Genomic DNA, 24,899 nt, shown 5'->3' with positions numbered 1-24,899 from the left:
CTACAGATTCAATTATCTTATTATAAATAATTCTGACTTTGTGATTAAAGCAGATAGACTCCTCAGGGACCCTGGTGTTGCCCACATATTGCTGTTTGTGGCTGCAGGCTGAAGGATAGTTTCTGTATGACGATACCCTTCACAGAGCATTTTACTGTGCAGAAGAGCCTGCCCCGCTGGTCTGAGTCAGTGTTGCTTTCTGGATAATAGATGCTGTGTGCCCCACTGGCATCACTGAGGCCAAGAGGCGCTGAGCAGAGGTGGAAACTCGCAGCCTCTGCAGGATGAGAGTAAGGACCCATTCCCTGAAACCCTCTGTGGTCCAAAAGCCATCGTACGGAAGCTCACCCAGCATCCAAGGCTACTATACATCAAAGCTGCTTCTCAGATGCTAGAGGGAGAGGCTGGTTCCCCAGGGTTGGATTAGTCAACTCATGTGGCCTCTTACCCTTCTTTGCCAATTTCTCCAACCTTCAGGGCTTCAACAAGAGGCTCTTTCCCCAGTTTGGTCAAATTCATTTTGGTCTCAAGAGTCATCAGAAAGGACCCATTGTAGGACATTCCCAAATCGATCCAGAGTCCTGCAGAAAGGGCGAAAAACAGAAGGATTTTTCCCCCTGGAAAATAGGACTATCAATGACAATATAAAAATTTATACTTTGAAGGACTGAAGCAAATATCACATTGAAAGTCTATAGATTTATATGGCCTGTACTACCACTGTATGCAAGGGGAGGTCACGCAAAGTAAAGCTCCAGGAAATGGTTCAAGCGTTTTGTCAGCTTGCCAACATGTGAATATCCATTAAAACGGTCACAGTGAGCTTAGCGCACCTGTCAGCCCTGGAAGGATCCTGTCCTCTGGGTTCTTCTCACATTTAGTAAGAAAATACACTCCCAACAGGAAGATGACTTGACCCAGGGCAAAATCAGTCAGTTACGAGGCAGGAGAGAGGTGCAGAGACCTCACTGAATGCTGGGCTATTCTCTCTCTCTCTCTCTTTTTTTTTTTTTTTAATGTTTATTTATTTTTGAGAGAGACAGAGAGTGAGGAAGATACAGAATCTGAAGTAGGGTCCAGGCTCTGAGCTGTCAGCACAGAGCCCAACATGGGGCTCGAACCCAAGAACCACGAGATTGTGACCTGAGCTGAAGTTGGACACTTGGCCAACTGAGCTACTCAGCTCCTCAAATCTGGGCTGTTCTTTAAAGGCACATGTGAGAACCATTGTCTTGAAATTATCTCATGTTGCTGGGAGAGCAGAGCACAGAAAATGCTCCAGATTGAGCTCAGTATAAGGATAATTTCTTTTCAGAAATTGCCTAGTAACAGGAATAAAACAATTAATGTTCAAGCCCCAGAATTATCCAGATAAAGTGGGGTAACCACTTTATACCTTAGTTTAAAATAACAATGTCAATGAGAGAATATCTAAAAGGCTTCAGTTTTGTGGAATTTCACTGGGATGGCCCACCAACAGAAGTGGCCACTGACCAGAAGCCTAAAATGCAAACAGGGACCATCTCACAGCCTTCTACAGCAGGATTCTGTGAATTGCCAATAGAATGTGAGAGGCTGTGATTTTTCAGTGTGGGGTTCCATAATCCTTCATGGACTCTCAATCAACATGTGATCCTTCAAGTGGGTGTTTAAATGTTAATAAACTTTATAGATCCTCATGAGAAACATGACAACATCTGAAAGGAAGCAGGAAACTAATCTAAAACCACTGTTCACACACAGCAGCATTTTCAAGCAATTACAGTAAATAACCTATCTCCTGTTTGGGCACCATTTCAGATAAAAGCTTTGCTTAACCTCAAGAAGCACTAATGGTATAATTCTTCACTAACGGCAGAATAATTTCCATTTTGTTTTCAACAAATTCTTTTCGTGACTGTCTTGTTTGTAGCAACTCACAAAACTGCTTTATTTCTTGCTTATGTTAAGCAGTTCAAAAGCATCAATTAGCTCGCTCTTCAAAGGTGCTGTTGCTGGAAACAAAGGGTGTGTCTGCTTTTATAAAGACATTTAGTCATGAATCACTTCCAGTAGAAAGGGCATCGGGCAAAAGGCTAGATAGTAATAGGTTTTCAACTCAATATAGATAGAACATCAATAAAGAAGGTATTTATTGCTGTATAATACTCCACTTTTTTTTTTTAACTTGAGAATTGATAGGATTCAAACTACCTGGCTGCTGTATGTACTCAGAAATAACTTCTGGGGCACCTGGGTGGCTCAGTCAGTTAAGCGTCCGACTTCGGCTCAGGTCATGATCTCACGGTTTGTGGGTTCGGGCCCTGCGTTGGGCTCTGTGCTGACAGCCAGCTCAGAGTCTGGAGCCTGTTTTGGATTGTGTCTCCCTCTCTCTGACCCTCCCCTGTTCATGCTGTCTCTCTCTCTCTCTTAGAAATAAATAGAACATTAAAAAAAAATAACTTCTTTCGATCCTGGTCAGGTTTCTAATAAATATTAATTGTATATAGTGCCTCTGAAGATTGTCATGTTAAAGGCATCAGAATTTTACTTCTTATAAAGTAGAAGGTTTTGTTTGTTTCTTTAAATGAGGAGGTGTGGCTATAGCTTAGTGCACTGCTGGCTTATGTCCCAATAACTGGGACATTTGACCCAGTGATGTATAGCCCAGAGCCCACTCTTCTAGGAGCTGAGGTGGGGAAGGCAGAGGGAAGGTGCACGTGGAGCCCTGGCACGTGGACTGGGCTTGAGTTCCACTGTAACTTTCTAGAACCTCTGTTCACTGGCCTTCTCACGTGCACAAGGGGGGCTGTGCTGCCTCTTCCGGGGAGGGCTATGTCCATCCCAGCTGAGGCTCTTCCCTCTCTCTGCTGTCACCAGTCCACTTCGTTACTTCCATGCCTCCTTGCTCCAGCCTAGGTTCCTGCTGTTGCCATGAGTTCAGAATAGTCCAGCGTTCAGTGAGGTCTATGCACTTCTCTTCTGCCTCATACCAGACTGGGAACCAGAAGACTCTGTCTTGGCTTTGCCCTGGGTCAAGCCATCTTCCTGCTGGGAGTGTATTTTCTTACTAAATGTGAGAAGAACCCAGAGGACAGGATCCTTCCAGGGCTGACAGGTGCACTGAGCTCTGCCCTGGTGACAAGACCGGAGAAGGCCACAGGGCCAACAGGGCCCTAGACGGGCAGAGAGCCCTGTCTGGGCTGGGGAGGGCACGAAGCACGGACATCTGACAGAGCCCGTGCATGAGGAACGGGTTCTCTTTTTTCATATCACTGTGTTTGCCCCAACATGCCCATCCACAGGGCCATGTTCAGCCCTGGTTCTCAGGCAGAATATGGAGTCAAGAATTGGCTTGAGGACTTTTAAAACCAGATACAAACTGCAAGCAATTCAACAGATTACTTTAACATGACATGCTTGCATTTAGATGAGGGGAAGGAGACTATTTTAGCATTAGGTGCAAAGAAAAACCTGCTTCTGTGACAATGATTCAGCAAGCTGAAAAGCACCCTGAAAAGCCTGGAGCACATACCACCTGGAGCGGAGACCGAATGGTTACATAATGGGTGAGTCAGGACGCTCCTGCCTTATATGAGTGAAAGATGAAATGAACAGTTACTAGAAAGGCTGTCTTCCCAGTGTGGATGATCTGCGTTAACAACGTGAGGAAGGGGACACGCTCTGCTCTGTGACTGGGGTCTCAATTCTCTCCAAGCTGAACACAACTGACCTGGATGAATGTAGGTGCAGAGAGCTCGTTCTTTTGTGCTCCTGACACATGTTAAGACTTTTTTATGAGGCATTTCATTTAAAATGATGCTTTCTATAACCACCTGCTCTTAATGCTTGAGGACAAAAACTAAACATTGCGCCAGGCAATTTTGAAGCCTTTAAATAGGAGTAAGGCAGTCGTCAGTGCACAGAGAGGTCCTCCAGAAAGGCCATGAAAACAAAGAGTCTCAGATCAGCCTGCTTGGGCCGCTATAACAAACAGCCATAAGTTGGGTTGGCTTAAAAGCAGACATTTATTTCTCACAGCTCTGGAGGCGGGAAGTCCAAGATCAAGGTGCCGGCCAATTCAGTTCCCAGTGAGTTCTTAGTGAGAGCTCTCTTCCTGGCTCACAGAAGGCCACCGTCTCACTGTGTCCTCACATGGCAGACAGAGACAGCAAGCTGGTTGGCTGGTCTCTTCTCATAAGGCACTGACCCCATTATGAGGACCCCCCTCTCCCAGGCCTCATCTAAACCTGGTCACCTCCCCAAAACCCCACCTCCAAATATCAGCACATTGCAGGTTACGGCTTCAACATTTGAATTTGGGGGGGGTGGTCAGGGGACACAAGTATTCAGTCTGTAACAGATGTCCCCTACACAAGCAGTCCTCGTGTGAAGAGGGTGTCCAGTGGTGAAGAGTGGAAGCTGATTACTAACAAGTCTCTGTACAACTGGCACGTGATCTGGTAACATGGGCAACAAAACTGACAGTGACAACTTCAGTCGGTGTTCATGCCAGCACCTGCAGGGAGGTTCGGTGGCTGTTTTTCCGCTCTCTGGCTTCACGAGGGAAGGATCAGTCACCGCCACCACCACTCGGAGGGAGACTGAGGCAAAGGTTACAGCCTGCTCCACCCAAAAGGTTCCTTGAGTTCTCAGTCCAAGATGTCAGAGCTGAAGACACTGAGAGGAATCCCTGCCCTCAGGCACCTTGCGCACGAAGATGGATAAAGGCAGCCTGGGCCACCTGGTGCAGACTGGCCCGTGGAGCCACGGGAGACAAGCCCGCCTTAGCGCGGGCACCAGAGACTAGAATACAGGTCCTTCAGCCTTCTCCTGGTATTCTATTTGACAGATGCGATGGACATGGGAACCATCCCACTGGGGCCACATAAATCTAGAAATTTCTCTCAGCAGCTCACGGTTTTGTTACCACTAAAGTAACTAAAAGGCATCAGTCTCCCTGGAGTAGGTTAAACGGTACCTGCTGCTTTGGAGGGGCTGGAAGAACTTAAAGCCATGTTCACCTGAACTTGGCCCTCATGTCATCTGCTCCTCCACTTCCCACGGATTTTAACTATTACTGGTTGGTTTTCACTTTGAGAGGCAACATCTGGCATCCAAACAAACTTCTTGAAATGGTACATTTAATAATATATTTCTAGGAACAGACGTTGGAGTTACAGGTTCTGAGAAAAGCACACCAGGGACGGTCTTGTTCCTGATGCTGTATCGCTCACTCAGATACCACCGAGAACCTGCACTCCTCGTATCTGGGTGTGTCTGTTAGGACAGATGCCATCCTGTCTACCTGTAACTGTTCTTGGAAATCGCTCCGCCTCTCAAGATCATCAACTCAGTCTCCTCTCTCCCATCCCAACCCCGTTCCACAAAACAGTATTATGCCCCCTTTCCACCAAAAAGTAATTTTCTTTCTGCAGCATGATCCGGTCAGAAGGGACGGGTCCATTCCCTGTGCTGAGCCCCACAGTGCTGAGCCCCATGGCCTGACCCTGTCGCTGTGCTCAACGCTGGGCTGCTGCTTTCCCACATGTTCTTCTTTTTTATTTATTTTGAGAGAGACAGCAAGCATACATGTGTGGGCGGGGGGGGGGGGGAAGTGGCAGAGAGAAAGGGGGAGAGAGGGAGAGAGAGGGAGAATTCCAAGTGGGCTCTGCAGTGTCAGTCGATGTGGGGCTTGAACTCACAAATTGTGAGATCATGACCTGAGCTGAAATCAAGAGTGGGATGCTTGACCGACTGAGCCCCCCAGCCAACCCTCTCCTCTAGGTTCTTAACAAGGGCATGGTGGAAGGAATGGGCAGGTCACGGGCTGACTCTGGTTCCAGTTTTCTGTAATACTCGGTGGCAAAGTAACTTCGGTCCCAGCCCTGGATAAAGGCAGCAGACGCGAAAGGTCAAGGTCCAGAAGACAGGCCATAGATAGTAGACACCACCAGTCATGACCAAAGGCTTTTCTGAAAACAGACAAGGTTTCTGCTCCTGTGGGACCTGGTACTCTTGCCACAGAATCCAGTACCTTCTGTCAAAGCTTGGGCTCTTGGGTATCTTGAAACAGACGGCTTCTGTGGTGGATGCTTAGTGCCTATTTGTAAGTTTAAATACATGTAGCTAAGGTCCTGAAGACTAAATGAATTTATGTGATCCTGAGAGGTCAGAGTTCACATCCTCGGTTCATCTTGACATTGACTGACATGCCTGCAGGTGCTGCTCTGACCCTCCGGGGCACTGGGGCATTTGACCGCTGTGCGGCCTGAAGGAAGAAAGGAGACCCACACACGGCCCTCAGTCAGAGGGACGTATGGAGCAGGCCGGGGTCAGAGACGAGGCAGAAGGTGTACAGCCAGTTTCCATGAGAAAATCTTCCCCATCTTCCAGCCACCTGCCACTGGTGGGAAGCGAAGGGGAAGGTGGTCCTTCGACTTGAGAAACTGGCTGTGTGTCCTGGGGCTCGGACAGACCGGTGGTGGCTGACGTGTGATTTCATTCAGAGGAACTACAGATGTTGCTCCTTTTAGTGGCGAGGCCACGACAGCCGAGGATGGCCTTCTTCTTTCCATTTATTCCTGTAAAATGGGTTAACTGGGCACCACAGCCACCCAAACTCTCAACTCTCCCAGAGCAGTGGCAGCAAAGGCGCCACTACCAATGGTAAAAATAATGGCCTGCGGTGACTGCGCTCTCCTTGCGCCACACGCTTGCCCGGTGCCTTCCATGCACTAACTCACGGAGTCCTCTGACCAGCCTCGCCCACCAAGTCACGGTCTCCCCACTTCACAGAGGGGTTAGCGAGGTTTACGGAAACTGCCCAAGGTCGCGGACCTATGAATCCCAAAGCCAGGCCCCAGAGCTGTGCTCAGAACCACCACTCATCCCTCATCCTGAGGATGGAGTGATCCAATCAGCTCTGGCCCGAATATCTGCACCCCACTCCCCAGCCATGTGCTTCCAACAAACAAGTACAAGTTAGGAAACATAAGAGAGGGGGAAAAGGGTGTGTGGGGGACTCCCCCAGGAGGTGCGCCCTCTTTAGGGCTGTGGAAGCCTTCTTCACTAGGCTTGCATTTCCCCGGAAGGTGAGCTCTGCTTTCCAGAGTCCGTGTTAGCCAGTCACCCTTGATTTTCATTTCCTTCAAAGTTTCCCTTAGAGCAATGGAATCCAAAACAGCACATTTCCTTTACCTTTATGTCTGTTTTACCATCACATGCATCCTTTGCAGACTTGGGAAAACCCAATTTGATCAAACTTTTAAAATCCACAGGCTTTATAAAGTCTTTTATCATTCCTTTCTTTTGTAACATTTCTTTCCTTGTTACATAAGCAAGGCAGATGTCTAAAGCTTGCCCTGAAAGGAGTTAAACGAGCCTCGAATGGATTAAAAACTGGCAAAGCTTTGATCTGGGTAGTGAAATGTCTTGCTCCAGAGGAAGAGGAAAGAGGCTTAGGGATTTGGTGAATTTCACTCAACGCCTGACCAAGCTGCCCTGGGAAGCCGCAGAGTTCAAAGCTACGGGGACACTCCTTAGATGCAGCAAAGCCTAGCTGTGGCCCTGCTTCTTGCTGGAAATTTCTACTAATTCAACAAAGGACAGAGATAAGAGACTGCTAACACATTAGGAAATAGAGCATGAATACATGTTATTTACTTTCTTTAAGCCTGAGGTGTGTGTTAGCTGATCATTTACCAGCCTGTTACTAGTCAATTCCTAAAGAAGCAAAGAGCAAGGGGAGCCCAGAGCCCCCCGGAGCCAGAGGAAGGCAGGCAGGCATCACACACGGATGAGGTGGAGATCCTAGCTAGGCGCTCAACACATATATAATGTAGCTTTTAAATTTTCACATGCAGTTAAGAGCTCTAGCTAAACCATTGTTTGCAAATTATCTTTTCTAGTTTTACCCTTAGTGAACCATAAATTAACCAAACCCAGGAACACTCAGATTTATCAAAGTGCAGACATGATCAAGGCATTATAGGTAATCGTAACATGCAGGCATTAGGTGAACTTTTAGATTTGTAAATAACACTCTGGTCTAACTCTGAAATCCACGTAATGCTAAAAACACGGAAATATGGGCTCACTGGAGGCTGAAATACTGCTAAAGAGATCATCAGAGCCACTAATTATAGGGCTAGAAAACAAATCTCTTTGTATTCACATCAAATGTATACAACACAGAAAATGATTTCATTAAATGTGATTCAAGAGCCATCTGATATAGCTATAGAGACACAAAAATAGATGCTATAATCTCTAAATTTACCAAACATTTACTTCAAAACAAATACCACTCTTGGAAAGTTGTAATTATTTTCTCCCCAAACTTATTCCTATGCCTTTGAGGAATGAGGTCAATCTAGTTTAGGTGGAAAGAGGTCCATTTGGAAAGGAATATTACAGAAAAGGAGTTGAACACTTCTGTGATGGGGAGATTTTTCCTGCCTGTTCATGACTATTCTTGCCTACCTGGCTTGTACCTCTTCCAACCCTCCCCCTTCCCTCCCACTCCATGTACTAAATTTTCCATCATAGTTCTTCTATTTTTTTTATTTTGTATTATCTTTTTTAAGTGTTTATTTATTTTTGAGAAAGCAAGAGATAGAGTGCAAGTAGGGGAGGGGCAATGAGAGAGGGAGACACAGAATCCGAAGCAGGCTCCAGGTTCTGAGCTGTCAGCACGGAGACCAATGCAGGACTCGAACTCACACACTGTGAAATCATGACCTGAGCTGAAGTCAGATGGTCAACTGAGCCACCCAGGGACCCCTCCATCATGGTTCTTTTAAATCCATGTGCTACAAAACACATATAAGTCTTTATGTCCACACCCAGAGCAGACCCCAATGTGGGGCCCAAATCCATGACCCTGAGATCAAGGCCCAAGCCAAGATCAAGAGTCAGATGCTCAACTGACTAAGCCACGCAGGAGCCCTTTTATGTCATAGTTTTATTTAAACTCTATATACATCCTGATCAATTCTTTCTGACCCAACTCACAAGTGTAGGTGTAAATAAGGTGTAAGGAGCATGTCTAAAAATCAAATCTCAACACATTCCCCCAGCAGAGAGATGTACTCTCAAAATATTGCTGACAACATGTCTTCATTTTTCAAATACTTACTGAGTGCCTACTAGGCGTGGGAAGGAACATCAAGATGTGAAACCTGAAGGTCAAAGAATTTGCAACCTAGAAGCTGGGGCAAGGGAAAGGCATGAATGCATATGGGGAATGGGAGCACCTGGTGAGGGTCGAAGGCTGGGGCAGGTGCACATGTGAGGCCCACTGGGGGTGAGCAGGGCCGAAATCACCCAGCCGCCTCTCACCCTGGCAAGGGTAGCAGCCATCCAGGCTAGGGGCTATTTTCTAAAACACAAACACGCTGGCCCCACCAACTGGTACATGGGCGTGTTTGGGCTAGGCGAGGACCTTCAAGGATCTAAGAGACTAGAAGAAATAGAACCTATTCCCCATCTGCCGAAGGCTGTGACTGTTAAGAACAATCGACATGAAACAGATGCTTTAGAAAGTCCAGAACCCCCTCAACACACAAAGCTTTGGTATTTAATCTGCTGCGATGGAGACATTTTAACAACTTGTAAAATTCTCTGCTAGAGGCAATTAAGAGTTACCTTGGTGATCAACATAAGGCTTGAAGGCCTGAAGGATTTTTGGCACAGCCACCCCCATGTCAAGTTCCGTCAGAGTTAGTTCATTCATAAAGTAGGGGAGCTGGAGGAAAGAAGTAAACAATGAATGAGACATTAGTTACCTGGTCAATGTTAGAATTCAACATACTCTCAGAAGGAATGACGGTCAAGGTTTACATTCCAAGGATACATTCATTTAACCAAAATTTATTGAACACGTACCACATACTAGGCATCATCCTACAGAGAGAGCTGTGGACAAGTCAGATGAGGTACTTGCTCTCATGGGGTTTATGGTGGAGAGGTGGAAACAGATAAAGAAATAGACAAATGATCTGAGAGAGTGATTAGTGTTACAGAGACAGTAAGTAAGGTCGTGGGACAGAGGGAGCTGGGGTGTGGGTGGGGGGTGGCTATTTTGGCCAAGGAAGTCAGTTAAGGCTTCTGGGAAGAATGCTATCTGGCTGAAGCCCTGACTGAGGAGAAGGAGCCAGCCATGTTGATCAGGTTAATAGCGCCTAGAGTTGGCTACAGTGTGGGAAAGTGGACCTCTCTTAGAGTACTAATTGCTCAACGTTTCTGAGAGGTAAACTCACTGTATTTATTAAAATCCTTGGGGAGAAAAATTTCACATCCCTTGACCCAGTGCTGGATATATTTACCTTTTGCCTGCCCTGGATTCAAGTTCCTCACTCTACCTGGAGAGATTGGTTGGTGCAAATGATATCGATGAGCTATCCTGCTCTCTGGCTTCTGCCTGGGCTTGGCCCATGGGATACACCAATGGGCAGGGAGGGGGAGAGGTACACGGGAAGAGTGTTGTCAGAAATCTGTCCCCTCCCTCTGTTGAAGGCCAGCGCTCCTGGCAGACAGGCAACCTCTCCACGCAGCCATGCTGCCCGAGGTCTTGTAATTGCTCTTTGCTTTCGTCCCTACAGGGAGTGGTAACAGCTCCCCTCTGCTGCCAGCCCTGGGTCTGGCCCTATCCCTTGTGGTTTCCCTACACTGGCCCACATATTTATAAATCTTTCCCTTAACAAACTCTCCTCTCAGTTTACTTCCCTTGAGTGTGCCAACTGTTTCCTGCTGGGACCCCAACTAATATAGCAACAGTAGGAATTTGCTCTAAAGGAAATAATCTGAGTACTAATATGCTTAGAAATTCCTACTTTGCCTCAAGATGACAGAATTCATCCATCCATGTTTCTTTCACCTGAATTTATGTATGTGTATTATTATTATTGTTTTAAACCTGTAGTCCATTCCTCATTTCAGTATAAAACATAAATTAGAGATCCACCTTAATTTTTTTTTTCCAATGGCTAGTCAGGTCTGTCTTACTGAACAACCAATACTTTCCCCACTAACCTGTAATACCCCCTTAAATATGAGATTCCCAGTATGCTGGACCTGTATAGAGCTGTTTTTTTCCTACCAGTATCAAACTGCTTTTATTACTGTAGTTTTATATTTTAAAGTCTGGCAAGTCTCTCTCCTTTCTTTCCCCCAGAATCTTCTTATTCTCATGAGTTCTCCATTTAAACATCAGAACAATTTTATAAAACTTAGAATGTAGTTGCGAGTTGTTGTGTTGTTGTTTTTAATATATGCTAAACATGTCCCACAAAATGAGGTAGCGTAGGCACAGATTTAATGCCTACTTTGGCTGGACCTCTTCAGTTGTCGATTCCGGTGACGATTCACCAGAGAACTCCACCTCTGCTTTTTTGCAGGGGTGGGGCGTTTAAAGAGCTTATGATGTCTGTGATGGACAAAGTGTGACTAGAGGCAGTACCCAAACGTGCGTGTGAATTGGTGCTTGCTGTATTTGGACAACCTTTTTCCAAGGCATCAGTGTTATGTGGCAGTTGGCCTCCCAATCAGCCTACGGAATGCTACTTGGCCAAGAATGTAGCCAAATTCTCACACCCTTGCACTGTTTTGTCTATCATCATCACTCTAACACCCAGTGAGTCAGGGGCACACTGGGTTTCTGTGGGAACAGGAGTCTGACACTGATGGAGGGGAGTGAATGCAGAGGTGGTCTGAATGCCCAGACCCCTGCCTAACATCCCAGCCCTCCCACCCTGTGCCCTGCAGTCCCTGCAAGGGCAGAGGAGGGACCTGAGCCAAAGGAAGGGTTGAGGGACCGGGGACTGAGAAAGACGTGGCAGGGCTGAGCTGGGCTCTAATCACCAGTAAGCAGAACGGGGAGGGGCTCAGCAGGACCTGGCTTCCTACTTATTCACCAGAGTGCCTCCAACTCTAAACTCCCAAGATTCTAGAACATTTCTAAGCACTCTCCCCCTCCAAATCACAACTGATCTGAATCAAAACTCTCAGGTCCAGGCCCTAGCCTGGTGAGCATCCTTCCTACTCTGCAGGGAAAGGCAAGGAAAGGTCATTCCTTCTGCTCTTTTCAATCAGAAACTCTCTTCTTTCCACCCAAAGGCCCCACAGTGAGGTAAGAACCCACTGCTTGTTCTTTACCCTCCCTGGTAAACCCAGCTGGACAGCTAGGGGTATGGAACATTCTCAGGTTGGTGGGGGGAATGCTGGAAGCCATTTGTGATAACAGCATTTGCTGACCTGGGCACAAGAGGCCCATGATGACCAAGGCCCCACGGCGATGTGGGGAGGGGCTGGCTGAGGCCAAGAATGTACTTGCTGTTGGGGCAGAAAGTCAGCTTGTTTTAAACCATCACTGGGCACCAGATACACACACAGGGCTGCTCTTTCACAACATGAGTCATTCTCATGTGCGAGGGTGACAATCTGAGACTACAGGGCAAGGACATCAGAGTTCTCCACATGTCAGGCCTTGCGGGAAGCAGGAGGCAGGGGAGATCTTCATCACAGCGGACAGCTCTGGCTCTTTCAGCCATTCCGGCTCTTGTACTCACTGTTAACCAACATTCGCTACCAGGTTTAGTCCTTCTTGGGATATTTGGATGCTGGTGATAATAAGACTTCTTCTGGCAAGGGTGGTGGCAGGCTCAGGTTTTGAGTAATATCCTGCTCCCTTTCTGTTTATTCCATCACATCCAGGGTCTCCTCTGGTCTGCAGGGGGACAGTCAGGGCTGGCAGCTCAGGTCAAGGTGGAGGTGCTGAGGCTAGCAATGGAGGGGTACAGCCTGCCTCTGAACTGTGGGGACTACTGAATCTAGGCCACTCTTCTCCCTTCCAACCTCCTAGCGCTTCTGACCTCACAACACAAAAGGCAGCTTTATGTCTGTAAACTGATAAAGCCCGTGACCAGCATGGAGAAAAGACAAAAGTAAAAGACTTGCCCTCAACTTCCTCTGGGATGAGAGAACCCAGCGATCTCCACCAGGAAGGCAGAAGTTCCATGGACTTCCAGCACCAAAGAGAAGCCAATGTGTGTGACAGGGAGAACAGTGTCCCGTCTGGAGGTGAGGCATGCCCTGCTCTCTGCCTCCCATGCCAGGACCCCCAGCCCTCATGCTCGGGGAAGGGTCTCTGGGAAAAGAGCAGTGCTGACTTCACTTGTGTGTCTTGAACCAGGAACTCAAGCTCTCCATCATTTTCCAGAGAGGGGGAAGAGGTTGGGGGAGCTCCAGCTTGGCTGCTTGTTTACAAACACGGGAAGGTTACTGCTGCTTCCTGCCCTCCCCTTGGACCTAGCTGGCAGAATGGTTTCAACCCTCAATCTACCTGAAAAACAACAGGCTGACCTATGTTAACTGAGCCCTCACAAATCCTTGCCCCAAATTCTGCCTCGAAATCCACACTTCCAGCTCAGAAGGCAGCCTCTCCTCTTCATCAGGGGTCAGGGCAGAGATAACACTGGCCTGCGGCTGGCAGACACAGCTTATCAGGGCTTGACTGAGCTGTAAGACACTTGGTCTGTCACCCAAAGGGGTGACAAAAGTCACATCGAAGCTTTTCCGTGCCCACATTTTCCTTGTAAGGCAATTTTACCTTAGCTCACAGTTTCTTAACCTGGGGTCCTTGAACTCTCTGAAGTCATGGGCAAAATTCTGCATGACTCTGCATTTTTCTAGGGAAAGGATCCATTCATTTCTGCGTCTCAAAGGAATCTATGACCCAGGACGATCCACTGATTTAAGCTGCTGACTATGCAACTTCTCAGTGAAGATTGGGGGACCAAAGTGACTCTTCCTTGGCTGGGTCTTCACTGGGTCAAAAACTTACTTCTAAGTAACCTAAACAAGGTCTCTGGGTTGGCAGAGGTGGTACCAAGTTAGTCATTTAGTGGCAATCATGAGGAATATTTATGCAGTTTAAAATTGTTTCCAAGTGGGCCCTTGATCAGCACCAGGCCTTTTTTTCAGCAAAGAGAGAGCCCAAAATAAAATACCATCTGGCCAGAAGTAAAGGTCAAACCCAGACACATTTAGAGTCCCACGCTAACTTTCCCAGCCTTGAGAGGCAGCGCGACTTGGGAAACGAGTCTACAGTCTGGCACTTTCTTCAGCAAAGATGGTGTGGCCCTCAGACCGTGAGGCTAGGTAGGCTCTGGAAATACAATTAAGTTCTTTACTAATCTAAGGATAACAGTGGTCTACATGACAAACCAGCTACAAAAGCTCATTATTTTCCAACATCAAATTCTGGACTATCACCTAAAATAGATAACAGTGTGGGCAACACAAAGGAAAAAGTAAATAGGAACATTCATTAAGTCTCCAGGTGTGGTTAGTCATAGGGCCAAGGTCACGGCCATGTTGTTCTCATATGTTCTCTGCTTTAAGCCAAATTTTCACTTAAGGTATAAGGATACAAAACTTCCAAATTAAGAAATATGAAAATTGGAAGCCTCTTGTGTGGAAAATGATACCTTTATTTTGCTGAGTTTCATTTGGATTTTCTTAGACACCAGATCAGACCAGTATTTCTCTCCTAAGAAATCCCAAAACATTCTTCCAAGCAAAGCGTTCACCCAGGCTTCCTGTTCTTCCTCCTCCGAGGGTGCGGCCTCTGGCAACTGGCAAAAGAAAAGGAACCAAAATTAGCTGGAAAGCAACTGGAGAACAAGACAGGTGCTTATTTTTACAAAGTCACTGAAGGTCCCTTCCTATAGAGATGGGCGACTATGGGAGTTGTATTTCTTCCCTATAAATTACAAGTCTCACATTATGTCAGTGAATAGAAAAAGGGAAAAACAAAAGCCACCATCACAGATAAAACTCCTCTTTGTGTGTGTGTGTGTGTGTGTGTGTGTGTGTTTTCCCTACCAGTCTCCCTGTGAACCAGCGAATATTTCATACAATCAGGTCAACCAGATTGCCCTACCTCCCAAATTACCTTGATACCCACTTCTGATTAATGACCTCTCTGATTAAATATCTGCCTATCTTTCTTCCAGCTGAGGCTTCCTGGACAAAGGAACCAGGCTGGTCCTCACAAAGCAGCCTAAAGGCCTCCAGTGCCCGGGACTCCTATAGTCAGTCAGATCTTGTGAACTCATTGCCCTCTTGGGTAAGGGGTGGGGAGGGTGCTTAAAAATACTGCTGCCTGGGCCCTATACCCAGAGATACTCATTTAAGTGGGTATCAGAATTTTCAGAAGCTCTCTCACTGATGTACTGAATGGGTGAGGTGGAGAACCACAGCCCTGGATTAGAGAGAGCCCACTCTCGAGAGTTCTGTGTAGTTCTTACAGCTGTTCTCCCCAAGTCAGCCCAGTGAGATACCCTGGGCCTCACCCCCACTTGGTACAATCAGTCTTAAACATCTAGCATGGCCAGCGTGTAAGGCGGGAGAAGAACAAATCTGAGTTCATTTCTGGTTTCCAAAGCTAATCATCAGATGATGGACTCCGGAGGGGGCCAGGTAGGGTAAGGCGGAAGAGGAGCAGTAGTGCCATTCGCTTAGGATGTGGCGGGGTACCTGGCAGTGCAGGTAATGCCTGCTGACCATCACCGCTGTCACTGTTGCTGCCCACTGACCCTGCACCAGACCCTGTGGTAAGCCTGTTTCTCAGGCTCCCTCATTTTCGCCTTACAATGCCCCCTGAAACATGGAACCTTTACTTCTATGTTAGGGATGAGGAAACTGACTTGGAGCCATTCGATGTCCTGAGGTCCCTCATTTATCGGCACAGCCTGACTCAGAGCCTCCTTCTCCCTGATCTCCACCTGCTCTGTCCTGAGGGAGCAAGATGGTGCGACTGGCACCTGGTAAGACAGACATTTCCTTATGCTGAGGTCTCCAATTAGACTACAGCCTTACAGAAACAATTAGCCTTGGAAAGCAAAGACCAAAAAAAAACCAAACCAAACTAGAAATGCAGAAATCGGCAAATTGCTCACCCTTTCTCTTCCCTCTGTGGTATATACAAATGCACCTGCTCTGACCTTACGGGCTGCCTGAGGCCATAATGCACATCAGATGCCCTCAACCTCTCCACACCTTCTGTGTGTGTGTGTGTGTGTGTGTGCGTGCACGTGCACGTGCATTCACGTCAGTGCTGTCTGTGGCAGGCAGCTGTAACTGCCCACATCACTGCTGTGTGCCTCGGCCAGGGGGGCTGTCCCAGGTAGCCTGGTGCTTATGGACTTCACACTTGGAAATCTGATGACTTGTGAGTACCCCAAAGGTCCGTGGCATGTACCTGTCCAGACTTTCCCAAAGCCTAGAGTTCTAAGGGTCCGAGGCAGGGGAACCAGTCACCGAGCTTGTACACCGAGCTTGCACCCACTTGTCCACTAATCTCGTCAGAGCAGATGCGTCTCTCTCTTTGGGGGTCAGGGAGTTTGCTTGTGGTTTTTAATCTAATGTTAACGCGTATAAGGGGAGACTATCAGGGGATATTTTGTGTTCTAGGAGTCCTTTAAATCTGCGTGTTTTCATGACTGTCCCTCATGAATGTTGGGTCTCATTAAAAAAAAAAACTAAACTCGGGGCGCCTGGGTGGCTCAGTCGGTTAAGTGTCCGACTTCGGCTCAGATCATGATCTCATAGTTTGTGGGTTCGAGCCCTGCGTCGGGCTCTGTGCTGACAGCTAGCTCAGAGCCTGGAGCCTGTTTCAGATTCTGTGTCTCCCTCTCTCTCTGACCCTCCCCTGCTCATGCTATCTCTCTCTCAAAAATAAATAAAACATTAAAAAAAAAAAACTAAACTCTGGGGGCACTGGAGTGGCTCAGTCGGTTGAGTGTCTGACTCTCGGTTTCAGCTCAGGTCACGATCCTATGGTTTGTGGGACTGAGCCCCACATCGGGCTCTCTCTCTGCCTCTCTCCTGCGCACACACTCTCTCTCTCAAAATAAAAAAAAATGAACTTAAAAAACAATTAAACTCTTGTTTAAAAAATAATACATGTTGGTCATTCCAACATTTCAATGGTTATACAGTATCTCTTTGCTTTCCAGTGCTGTAATATCTTTTGATATTAACCAAGATTTTTTTTTTTTAAAGATTTTAAGTAATCTCTGTATCCAACATGGAGCCTGAACTAACAACCCAGAGATCAAGAGTCACGTGCTCCCCCGGCTGAGCCAGCCAGGTGCCCCTAAACCACACATTTCTGCCACCGGTCCTGGGTGCAGGAGCAGAAGTCTGTGATCACCCAGCACTCAGCCATGCCACACGTGACATGGTTTGGGAATCACTGTTCTCTCTGCCTGAACATCTGCGCCCACCCCCAAGGGGATACGGTCCAGCTTCTCTGAGGTTATGGTCTTGGAGTCTCATCAGATTATCTACACAGACTTCTGAGTAAACACCCATCCGAGGACAATGTCCTCCTCCCCTGGGCATTTAGGCATTGCCAAGTTGTGCCCACATAGGGCAGCGCATGTCTTGCTTAGATCTGTGGGCAATGTAAGAGGATTAGTTACTTTCACGTCTTAAGTGGGGGAGTCTAACCTTTATTAACCTTTCTTGACAACCCTAGTTATTCACAGCAAACAGGTTTAGCACAAGAGAGCAAGAAACAAAGCCTATTTCACAATTTATGTTCCAAGCCAAAGGCATATGATGTGGAAACAAATTTCTGAAATAACCGACAAGCAGGTTGTTTTTTCTTTTCAACACTTCCTTCTACAGGCTTCTCTCTCCACAGACTCATTGGGAACAAAGAAAAATCCAAGAGCAGCAGAACATTGACAATGTATCAAAGCAGCTTTATGAACAAAATCTGGCTACACTGGGCTACTAGAAAGAACTCATTTCCAATGAATGTCATAAAAATTTAAGAGCTTAAAGAATAAATATGCATATGTTTCCTAACATTGCTATTTGCCTGCAGGAAGGAATGTGAGAAGGATATTCATTTCACCATTTCAACTGTATACATACGTTTAGATAGGGTAACTTTCTCAAAATGACTTCCAAAAAAGGGTCTGGAGAGTCCGATGGCCTGAAGCTCAAGGAGTCTATCATAAGTGTTTGAGATGCTCTTGGGATATAGTTTGTTTTTAGTTTATTTTTTAACTTTTTTAATGTTTGTTTATTTTTGAGAGTGAGCAAGTGAGCAAGTGAGCGAGCATGAGCGGGGGAGAGGCAGAGAGAGAGGGAGGCACGGAAACTGAAACAGGTTCCAGGCTCTGAGCTAACTGTCAGCACAGAGCCTGGTGTGGGGCCTGAACTCACAAACCACAAGATCATGAGCCAAAGTCAGACCAACTGAGCCATCTCGGTGCCCCATGGGTTCATTCGCTTTTTTATTATTCAGTGGTAAGAGTCCTTTATTCTAGGTACTAGAATATCAGATATATGATTTGCAGACACTTTCTCTCATTCTGCGGATTGTCTTTTCACTTTCTTTCTTTCTTTTTTTTTTTTTTTAAATATTTTATTTATTTCTAGCAGAGAGAGAGAGACAGCGTGAGCAGGGGAGGGTCAGAGAGAGAGGGAGTCACAGACTGAAACAGGCTCCAGGCTCTGAGCTGGCAGTCAGCACAGAGCCCGACGCGGGGCTCGAACCCACGAACCGCGAGATCATGACCTAAGCGAAAGTCGGACGCTTAACCGACTAAGCCACCCAGGTGCCCCTGTCTTTTCACTTTCTTGATGGCACTGCTTGCAGTATAAGCTTTTAATTTTGATGAAATCTAATTTATCTCTTTTTTTTTTTTTTTGAGAGAGAGAGAGAGTGTATAAACTGGGCAGATGGGCAGAAGGAGAAAGACTCTTAAGAAGAATCCACACTCAGAGCTCAATGGGGCTCAATCCCATGACCCTGGGATTATGACCTGAGCCAAAATCAAGAGTTGGGTGCTCAACTGACTGAGCCACCCAGGCGTCTCTAATTTATCTTTCTACATTTGTAAATGTAAAATTTACATTTTTGGTTGCATGTACTTTTGGTGTCCTATCTAGAAAAAGCTTTACGTGACTCCAAGCCACAGAGGTTAATGCTTATGTTTTCTTCTGAGAGCTTTATAGTTTTAGCTCTTACACTGAGGTGTATGATCCTTCTGAGTTGATTTTTTTGTGTGTGGTGTGAGGTAGGGATCCAACTTCATTATATTGCCACATGGATACCACTTGTTCCAGCACCATTTGTTGAAAAGACTAGTCTTTCCTTCTCCCCTCTCCCTGAACTGTCTTGGAATTCTTTTCTGTATCCTTTCTAAAATTTATTTCTTTATTAAAAAGTTTTTTTAATGCTTATTTTTGAGAGAGATGAGAGAGCATAAGTGGGGGAGGGGCAGAGAGAGAGGGAGACACAGAATTTGAAGCAGGCCCCAGGCTCTGAGCTAGCTGTCAGCACAGAGTCTGACACAGGGCTCGAACCCACCAACTGTGAGACCATGACCTGAGCCAAAGTCAGACACCTAACCGACTGAGTCACTCAGGTGCCCCTAAAATTTATTTATTTATTTATTTATTTATTTATTTTTTAATGTTTTATTTATTTCTAGGAGAGAGAGAGACAGACAGCGTGAACAGGGGAGGGTCAGAGAGAGAGGGAGTCACAGACTGAAACAGGCTCCAGGCTCTGAGCTGGCAGTCAGCACAGAGCCCGACTCGGGGCCTGAACCCACGAACCGTGAGATCATGACCTAAGCGAAAGTCAGACGCTTAACCGACTAAGGCGCCCCTAAAATTTATTTTTAAATTAGCTATATGGATTCATGTTTTTTTTTTTTCACTCACTGTATTAGGAGCACTTTTCAATTCCACTTTTAAATGTTTGAAAAGCTCTCTTTGAGCAGAGAAAGGGGAAGTTTTGGAAAACCACTCTGCCAATCAAGATTTCCTGGTTTCTGTTTGATCGCTATTTGCTTTTTAGGGTTCTCATCTCCTGACAACAGGAAACAAGGAGTAATATCTTGTGATCCAGTTTATAGGTAACAAGATAATTAGTAGAACTGGTAATAATGAAGACAGGACACTCCAAATGTGAGAGGCCTACATTATCCCTAAACATTTATGATGTTTCCTGGATAACGAGCGTGGGCGTGACACGATTGAGTATCAGAGCCTTGCTGGAGGACAGGCACAACACCGATGGCCCTCCCTCCCAGGCAGGCCACTCTGGGGCACAGAGAACTAGCAGCCTCCCTGGGCAAATCTGCAGGCAGCCTGTGTAGTCTCCCTTCCTAAGGTAACCACACTAGGGGTAATGCTAGGCCACCTGTAGACATTTTTAAAAAGAGAGTTTCCTTATTTTCTTGTTTTCTTAATTACTATTTAAATCTCCTCCTCAAACCAAGTACACCACCTTGATGAGACAAGAAAGCTCTGGTCTCCTCAGCCAGCCTCACGGCGTCACAACTATTCGAGAGGTTAAGCTGCCTGAGCAGTGAGAAAATGGTGCCAGTACCACAGGGGTGTGGAGACTTCAGAGGCTTGCACAGCCTGTGGCTGTGGGACAAAGCAGTCGTGAGGGCCAGTCAGGGCTCAGTAACTGGTCACTAACCACTACCCAGGTGGAGAACCAGGCCCTTCCTTGAAAAGAGTGGTTTTATAATTCAAATTTTAGAATTTGAATATAATGCAGAATCCCCTGAATATGTTTTTAATTATTGTAAGAATAATCACAACATTACTGTATTGTTTTAACACCATTCAATACAGACCTAGTCTTTGTTTACTAATCATATCCTGGGTGTTTGTAACATGAGTTTGGCTCCCGAGCACCAGTGGCCTCATTCACCTCCTGACCTAGTTTGGCACTGGGTGAACGTGAGAAAGGAGGCCCAGTGGATGGAAGCTGCCATTAGACTTGGAGCCCTCAGGGTAAGAGATGTTCTGACCATGGCCTACAGGGGCGGCAGCAGTGGGGCAGCGGGGAGTGGAGGGGTTGAAGCAAAGGCTGGAGCTGCGTTCCAGGCTCCCGCTATGAAAGAGGAGGGGACCTGCTACCCTGGGTAAGCTCTGGCCGGTGGCTGACACCGACAACGTGACAGTGTAACTTAAAAAAATGTCAAAGGTTCCTTTTTGTCTCTGAGCCCTTTGAGTTTCTCTGGGACTCATTATGTCAGAGGCAGTGGACCCTAAGAAATAACCTGGCCCAGTCTGTGGCAGGAAGAATGAACACTAATCACCACAACCAAAGGGTCCATATTTGGCGAGACTGTGGGGAAAAAGGCAGTCATGAATGGTGGGAACGAACATGGTGCAACGCTTATGGAAGGGGTTGGGTAATACCTAACGACAGTACATGTGCATTTACCTTCTGATCTAGCAATCTCACTTCTAAGATTTTACACTCCCAACAATACAAAAATACACAAACTATTCACTGCAATATTGTTTGTAATTGTAAAATACTGGAAACAACCTATATGCCCCTATAGAAGAGAGAATGTATATATACTCTGAAACATTTGTACAATGGATTAAGTACTTTGCAGCTGTTCAAAAACAAGAGGAGGGAGAGACATCCATGAACTGATGTGGAGCGATTTCCAGAATGTACTGGTAAGTGAAAAAAGTAAGGTATAAAAGAGTAGCCATAATATGCTACCATTTGACTAAGACAGAAGGGGCAATAAAACCAGAAAGGATAAACTAGAGACTAAGGAGACTGGCTTATGGCAGGGGATGAGTGGGAACGGAGGAAAGGAAGAAACAGGGTGGCGGTGATGGCCCTTTTCTGAGTAGGTCTTTGCACAGCTTTGATCTCTGGAGCCCTGTTAATGTTTCACATGTGTGTGCACACGCGCACACACACACACACAAATTAAAAATGGAGGGAAAAGGTCCTCATTTACTCAAACTGCAAAATTAATAAGAAATAAAACTGGTTAATAACTATTTCCACTGAGTTAATTAAAGGAAAGTGTGAAAAGTAATAAAAGTACTAGGAAGTTATAGCAGATCTTCCTTGCCAAGAATGACACAATGATATTTCTCATCCTATATGCTCTTCCAAGTACTTGCTGCTTCTTCAGCAAGAAGCAAAATCTATAGCCTCCATGCTTGAACCTGGGAAGGTATGCTGACTGCTCTAAGAGAACATGATGGAAGTGATGTTATTTTATTTCCAAGACCAGGTCATAAAAGGTGATATGGTGTCCGCCTGGCTCTTTCCCTAGGGAGACTTGTCCTCGGAACCCAGTCACCAGGCCACATGGAGAAGTGAGCTCCCGGCCAGCTACCAGCATCTGTGTGCCAGCTGTGGGAGTGAGGCATCCTGGGGGCAGCTCCTCCGGCCCCCAGTCCAGCCTCCTCAGCTGACACTGTATGGAGCAGAGAGAAACCTTCAGTGACAAGCGTAGTCAAAGTGCAAGTCGGTAAGTAAAATGAATAACTGTTAGGCATGTTAGGCCGCCACACACTTTAGGGAGGCTAAGTGGATGCAGGAGCCCAGCACCAGACCTCACGTGCCTTCTTCAAAAGGACAGCCATGCCGTTCACACAATTCTGCCTCTCTGGTATCCCAGCCCACGCAGACTAGAGTCACTGCATTAAGGGTGGGGGTGGGAGACGGGGATAAGCACTCAAGGAAAAGCAACTAGAAGGATTGTACAAACAGTAGCCTAGTGACAATAAAGGGCCACAGAATTTGCAGCCAGGGATGGTTCCGACGGGGGTGAAAAACCTCTGACCTCAGCAGGCCTGGATGACGACAAGCTTGGATTTCTGTTTGTTGTTAAGTTCTTAAATTATCAAGATTAAATCATCCCTGCCTGTTCTGTCTAAGGGGGCCAGGAAATGCAATGTGGTTTTTGAAGATTTTCATCAGACTCAGAAGAGGAAAAACATGTTCTGATGCTCAAAGAGGTAAACGCCAAATACTCAGAAAGGAGGTTTGCACTAGAGAATCCCCCAGTGACAGAGATGCTGGCTCGAGGGGCTGGGCTATGGGCCATCAGGGCTGCCCAGCCCCTCCTGGGGCTTCCACAGGCCCCAATGGGGACATAATACAACAAACACACGTACCACACACTGAGGAAACAATGTTCTAAAACATGCTTGTTTTGTTTTGTTTTTGAGAGAGAGAGAGAGAGAGAGCGCGCGAGCTCACAGGTGGGGGGGGGGGGGGGGAAAGGGCAGAGGGAGAGAATCCTAAGCAGGCTCCACATGTCAGTGTAAAGCCTGATGTGGGGCTCGATTTAGCGACCATGAGCTCATGACCTGAGATGATCAAGAGTCAGATGCTTAACTGACTGAGCCACCCAGGTGCCTGTTTTTGTTTTTGTTTGAAATTTAAGGAACTCTTTTAAAAAGCAAGACTTTTATTACATAATTTTCTTACATTAGTATACAATTATCTTCCTGATTTCTGATTTCCCTGAGTCCGATGAGAGTGTAGACAGCTGATAATGCAGGGAGAAAAGGGATTTGGGGATGGGGGATTCATTGGTGGTAAACAGGACATTCCTAGAATCATTTTATATTACCCAACTCTGGCCTAGAGGAATGTCAACTTCCCACACTAGCTGGAAGCTTAGGGCAGAGGGCAGAGGCGGTGGGTGAGAGGCCAGCAGGGGCATCTGGTCTGTTTTTGGCTGACAGCCAGCTGAGTGTGGGTTCAGAGGCCTCTTCCACATAGAAGAGGATCCACGAAATGAATGAAAACCCATGACTGGCTAACAGAGCAAAGAAGGTGGCACCGAGTGCTTCCCATTAAGAACAGAAATATAGTCACTGCAAGAGGTCAAACACTTTAGCAAGTTACTGAACATGAGAAAGATAGGTTTTGGGCGGCACAGGCAGGAGGCGGTGCTTTGGGCCCAAGCGGAGGAGGCCCCAGGTCCAGCGCAGTTTCAAAATGGCCAGCAAAATGGCAGTCGTGGCAGCTGAGGGCCTGGGGGCCTCAGGCCAGGCTCTGTACATGCCGTCACTTAGCAACTGTGAAATTAAGCTACTTAACTCGGGTGAACCTGTTTCTCCATCTGCAAAATGCAGAGAACACCATTTAATCTGCAAGACTGTTTAAGGGATCAGGGTCATTCTATGGAAGTGCCTTAAACACCAGGTGTATGGCAGCTTATAGTCTTTATCTTATCGCAGATGCCTTTAGTCAATGTCCAGCTTGTTACACTGTGGGAATAATGCTCGTGGTGAATCTTCAAAAGCACTGGACGTAGCCAGCGCATCTGAGAATTTGAGAATACAAAGGTAACTGAGGAATTAGACCTCTATCGCTCATGACTCTGAGGGCATCCCCGCTGACTGCCCAGTTGCTAGGGTCAGAGGTTAGGAGTGATCTTTGGCCCGTCCGGTTCCCTCACGCCCCACCCCTAAGTCACCAGCACATCCAGCCAGCTGCCCTCCATCACGTCTCCCAACTCCAGCGGTTTTCCCCTCCGCAGCCCCACTCTCCACAGCCGGAGCTGCCCCTCACCTGCTCTCTTCCTCCTACTACCCACTCTCCACAAAAAGCTGCTTCTAACCTTAAATAGATCAACATTATGCCCTGCTCAAAACCCTCCCAGTGCGTCCTGCCCTTCTTAGAACTGACCCCACGAGGCCCTGCCTCTCCATCACCACACTGGCCTTGTCGCAGTTCCGTGAATACGCCAACCACATGCTTCCCCCTGGCCTCGGCCTCGGCACTCTCTGGCCTCTCCCCTGGAATGCCACTCCCACACAGATCCCATGATTCACTTCCTCACTTTGGTCAGATCTCTGCCCAAATGTCACCTCCTCAAGGAGGCCCTCCTTTTTTTTTATGTGTGTTTTTTTTGTTTTTTTTTTTGTTTTTTTATTTCTAGGAGAAAGAGAGACAGCGTGAGTAGGGAAGGGTCAGAGAGAGGGAGTCACAGACTGAAACAGGCTCCAGGCTCCGAGCTGGCAGTCAGCACAGAGCCCGAAGTGGGGCTCGAACCCACGAACCGCGAGATCAGGACCTAAGCGAAAGTCGGATGCTT

The 24,899-nt window shown here is 46.8% G+C and overlaps 1 protein-coding gene across 4 annotated transcripts in view; it reads right to left on the bottom strand.

The window, feature by feature from the left end:
- TEX2 (testis expressed 2) overlaps window positions 1-24,899 on the bottom strand; it is a 103,229-nt gene that overhangs the window by 13,666 nt on the left and 64,664 nt on the right. For all 4 annotated transcript variants that reach the window (XM_039235936.1, XM_039235938.1, XM_039235940.1 and 1 more), the window contains exons 6-8: window positions 14,469-14,615; window positions 9,628-9,727; window positions 449-581 (exon numbers count right to left, since the gene is read on the bottom strand). In XM_039235936.1, coding sequence (XP_039091867.1) covers window positions 449-581; window positions 9,628-9,727; window positions 14,469-14,615 — 380 coding nt within the window. The remainder of the gene's footprint in view (window positions 1-448; window positions 582-9,627; window positions 9,728-14,468; window positions 14,616-24,899) is intronic.

The sequence above is a fragment of the Hyaena hyaena genome, unplaced genomic scaffold, assembly GCF_003009895.1.
Source record: "Hyaena hyaena isolate Hyena2069 unplaced genomic scaffold, ASM300989v1 scaffold_104, whole genome shotgun sequence".
Classification (NCBI taxonomy): Eukaryota; Metazoa; Chordata; class Mammalia; order Carnivora; family Hyaenidae; genus Hyaena; species Hyaena hyaena.
This window is presented reverse-complemented; position numbering and strand designations above follow the sequence as displayed.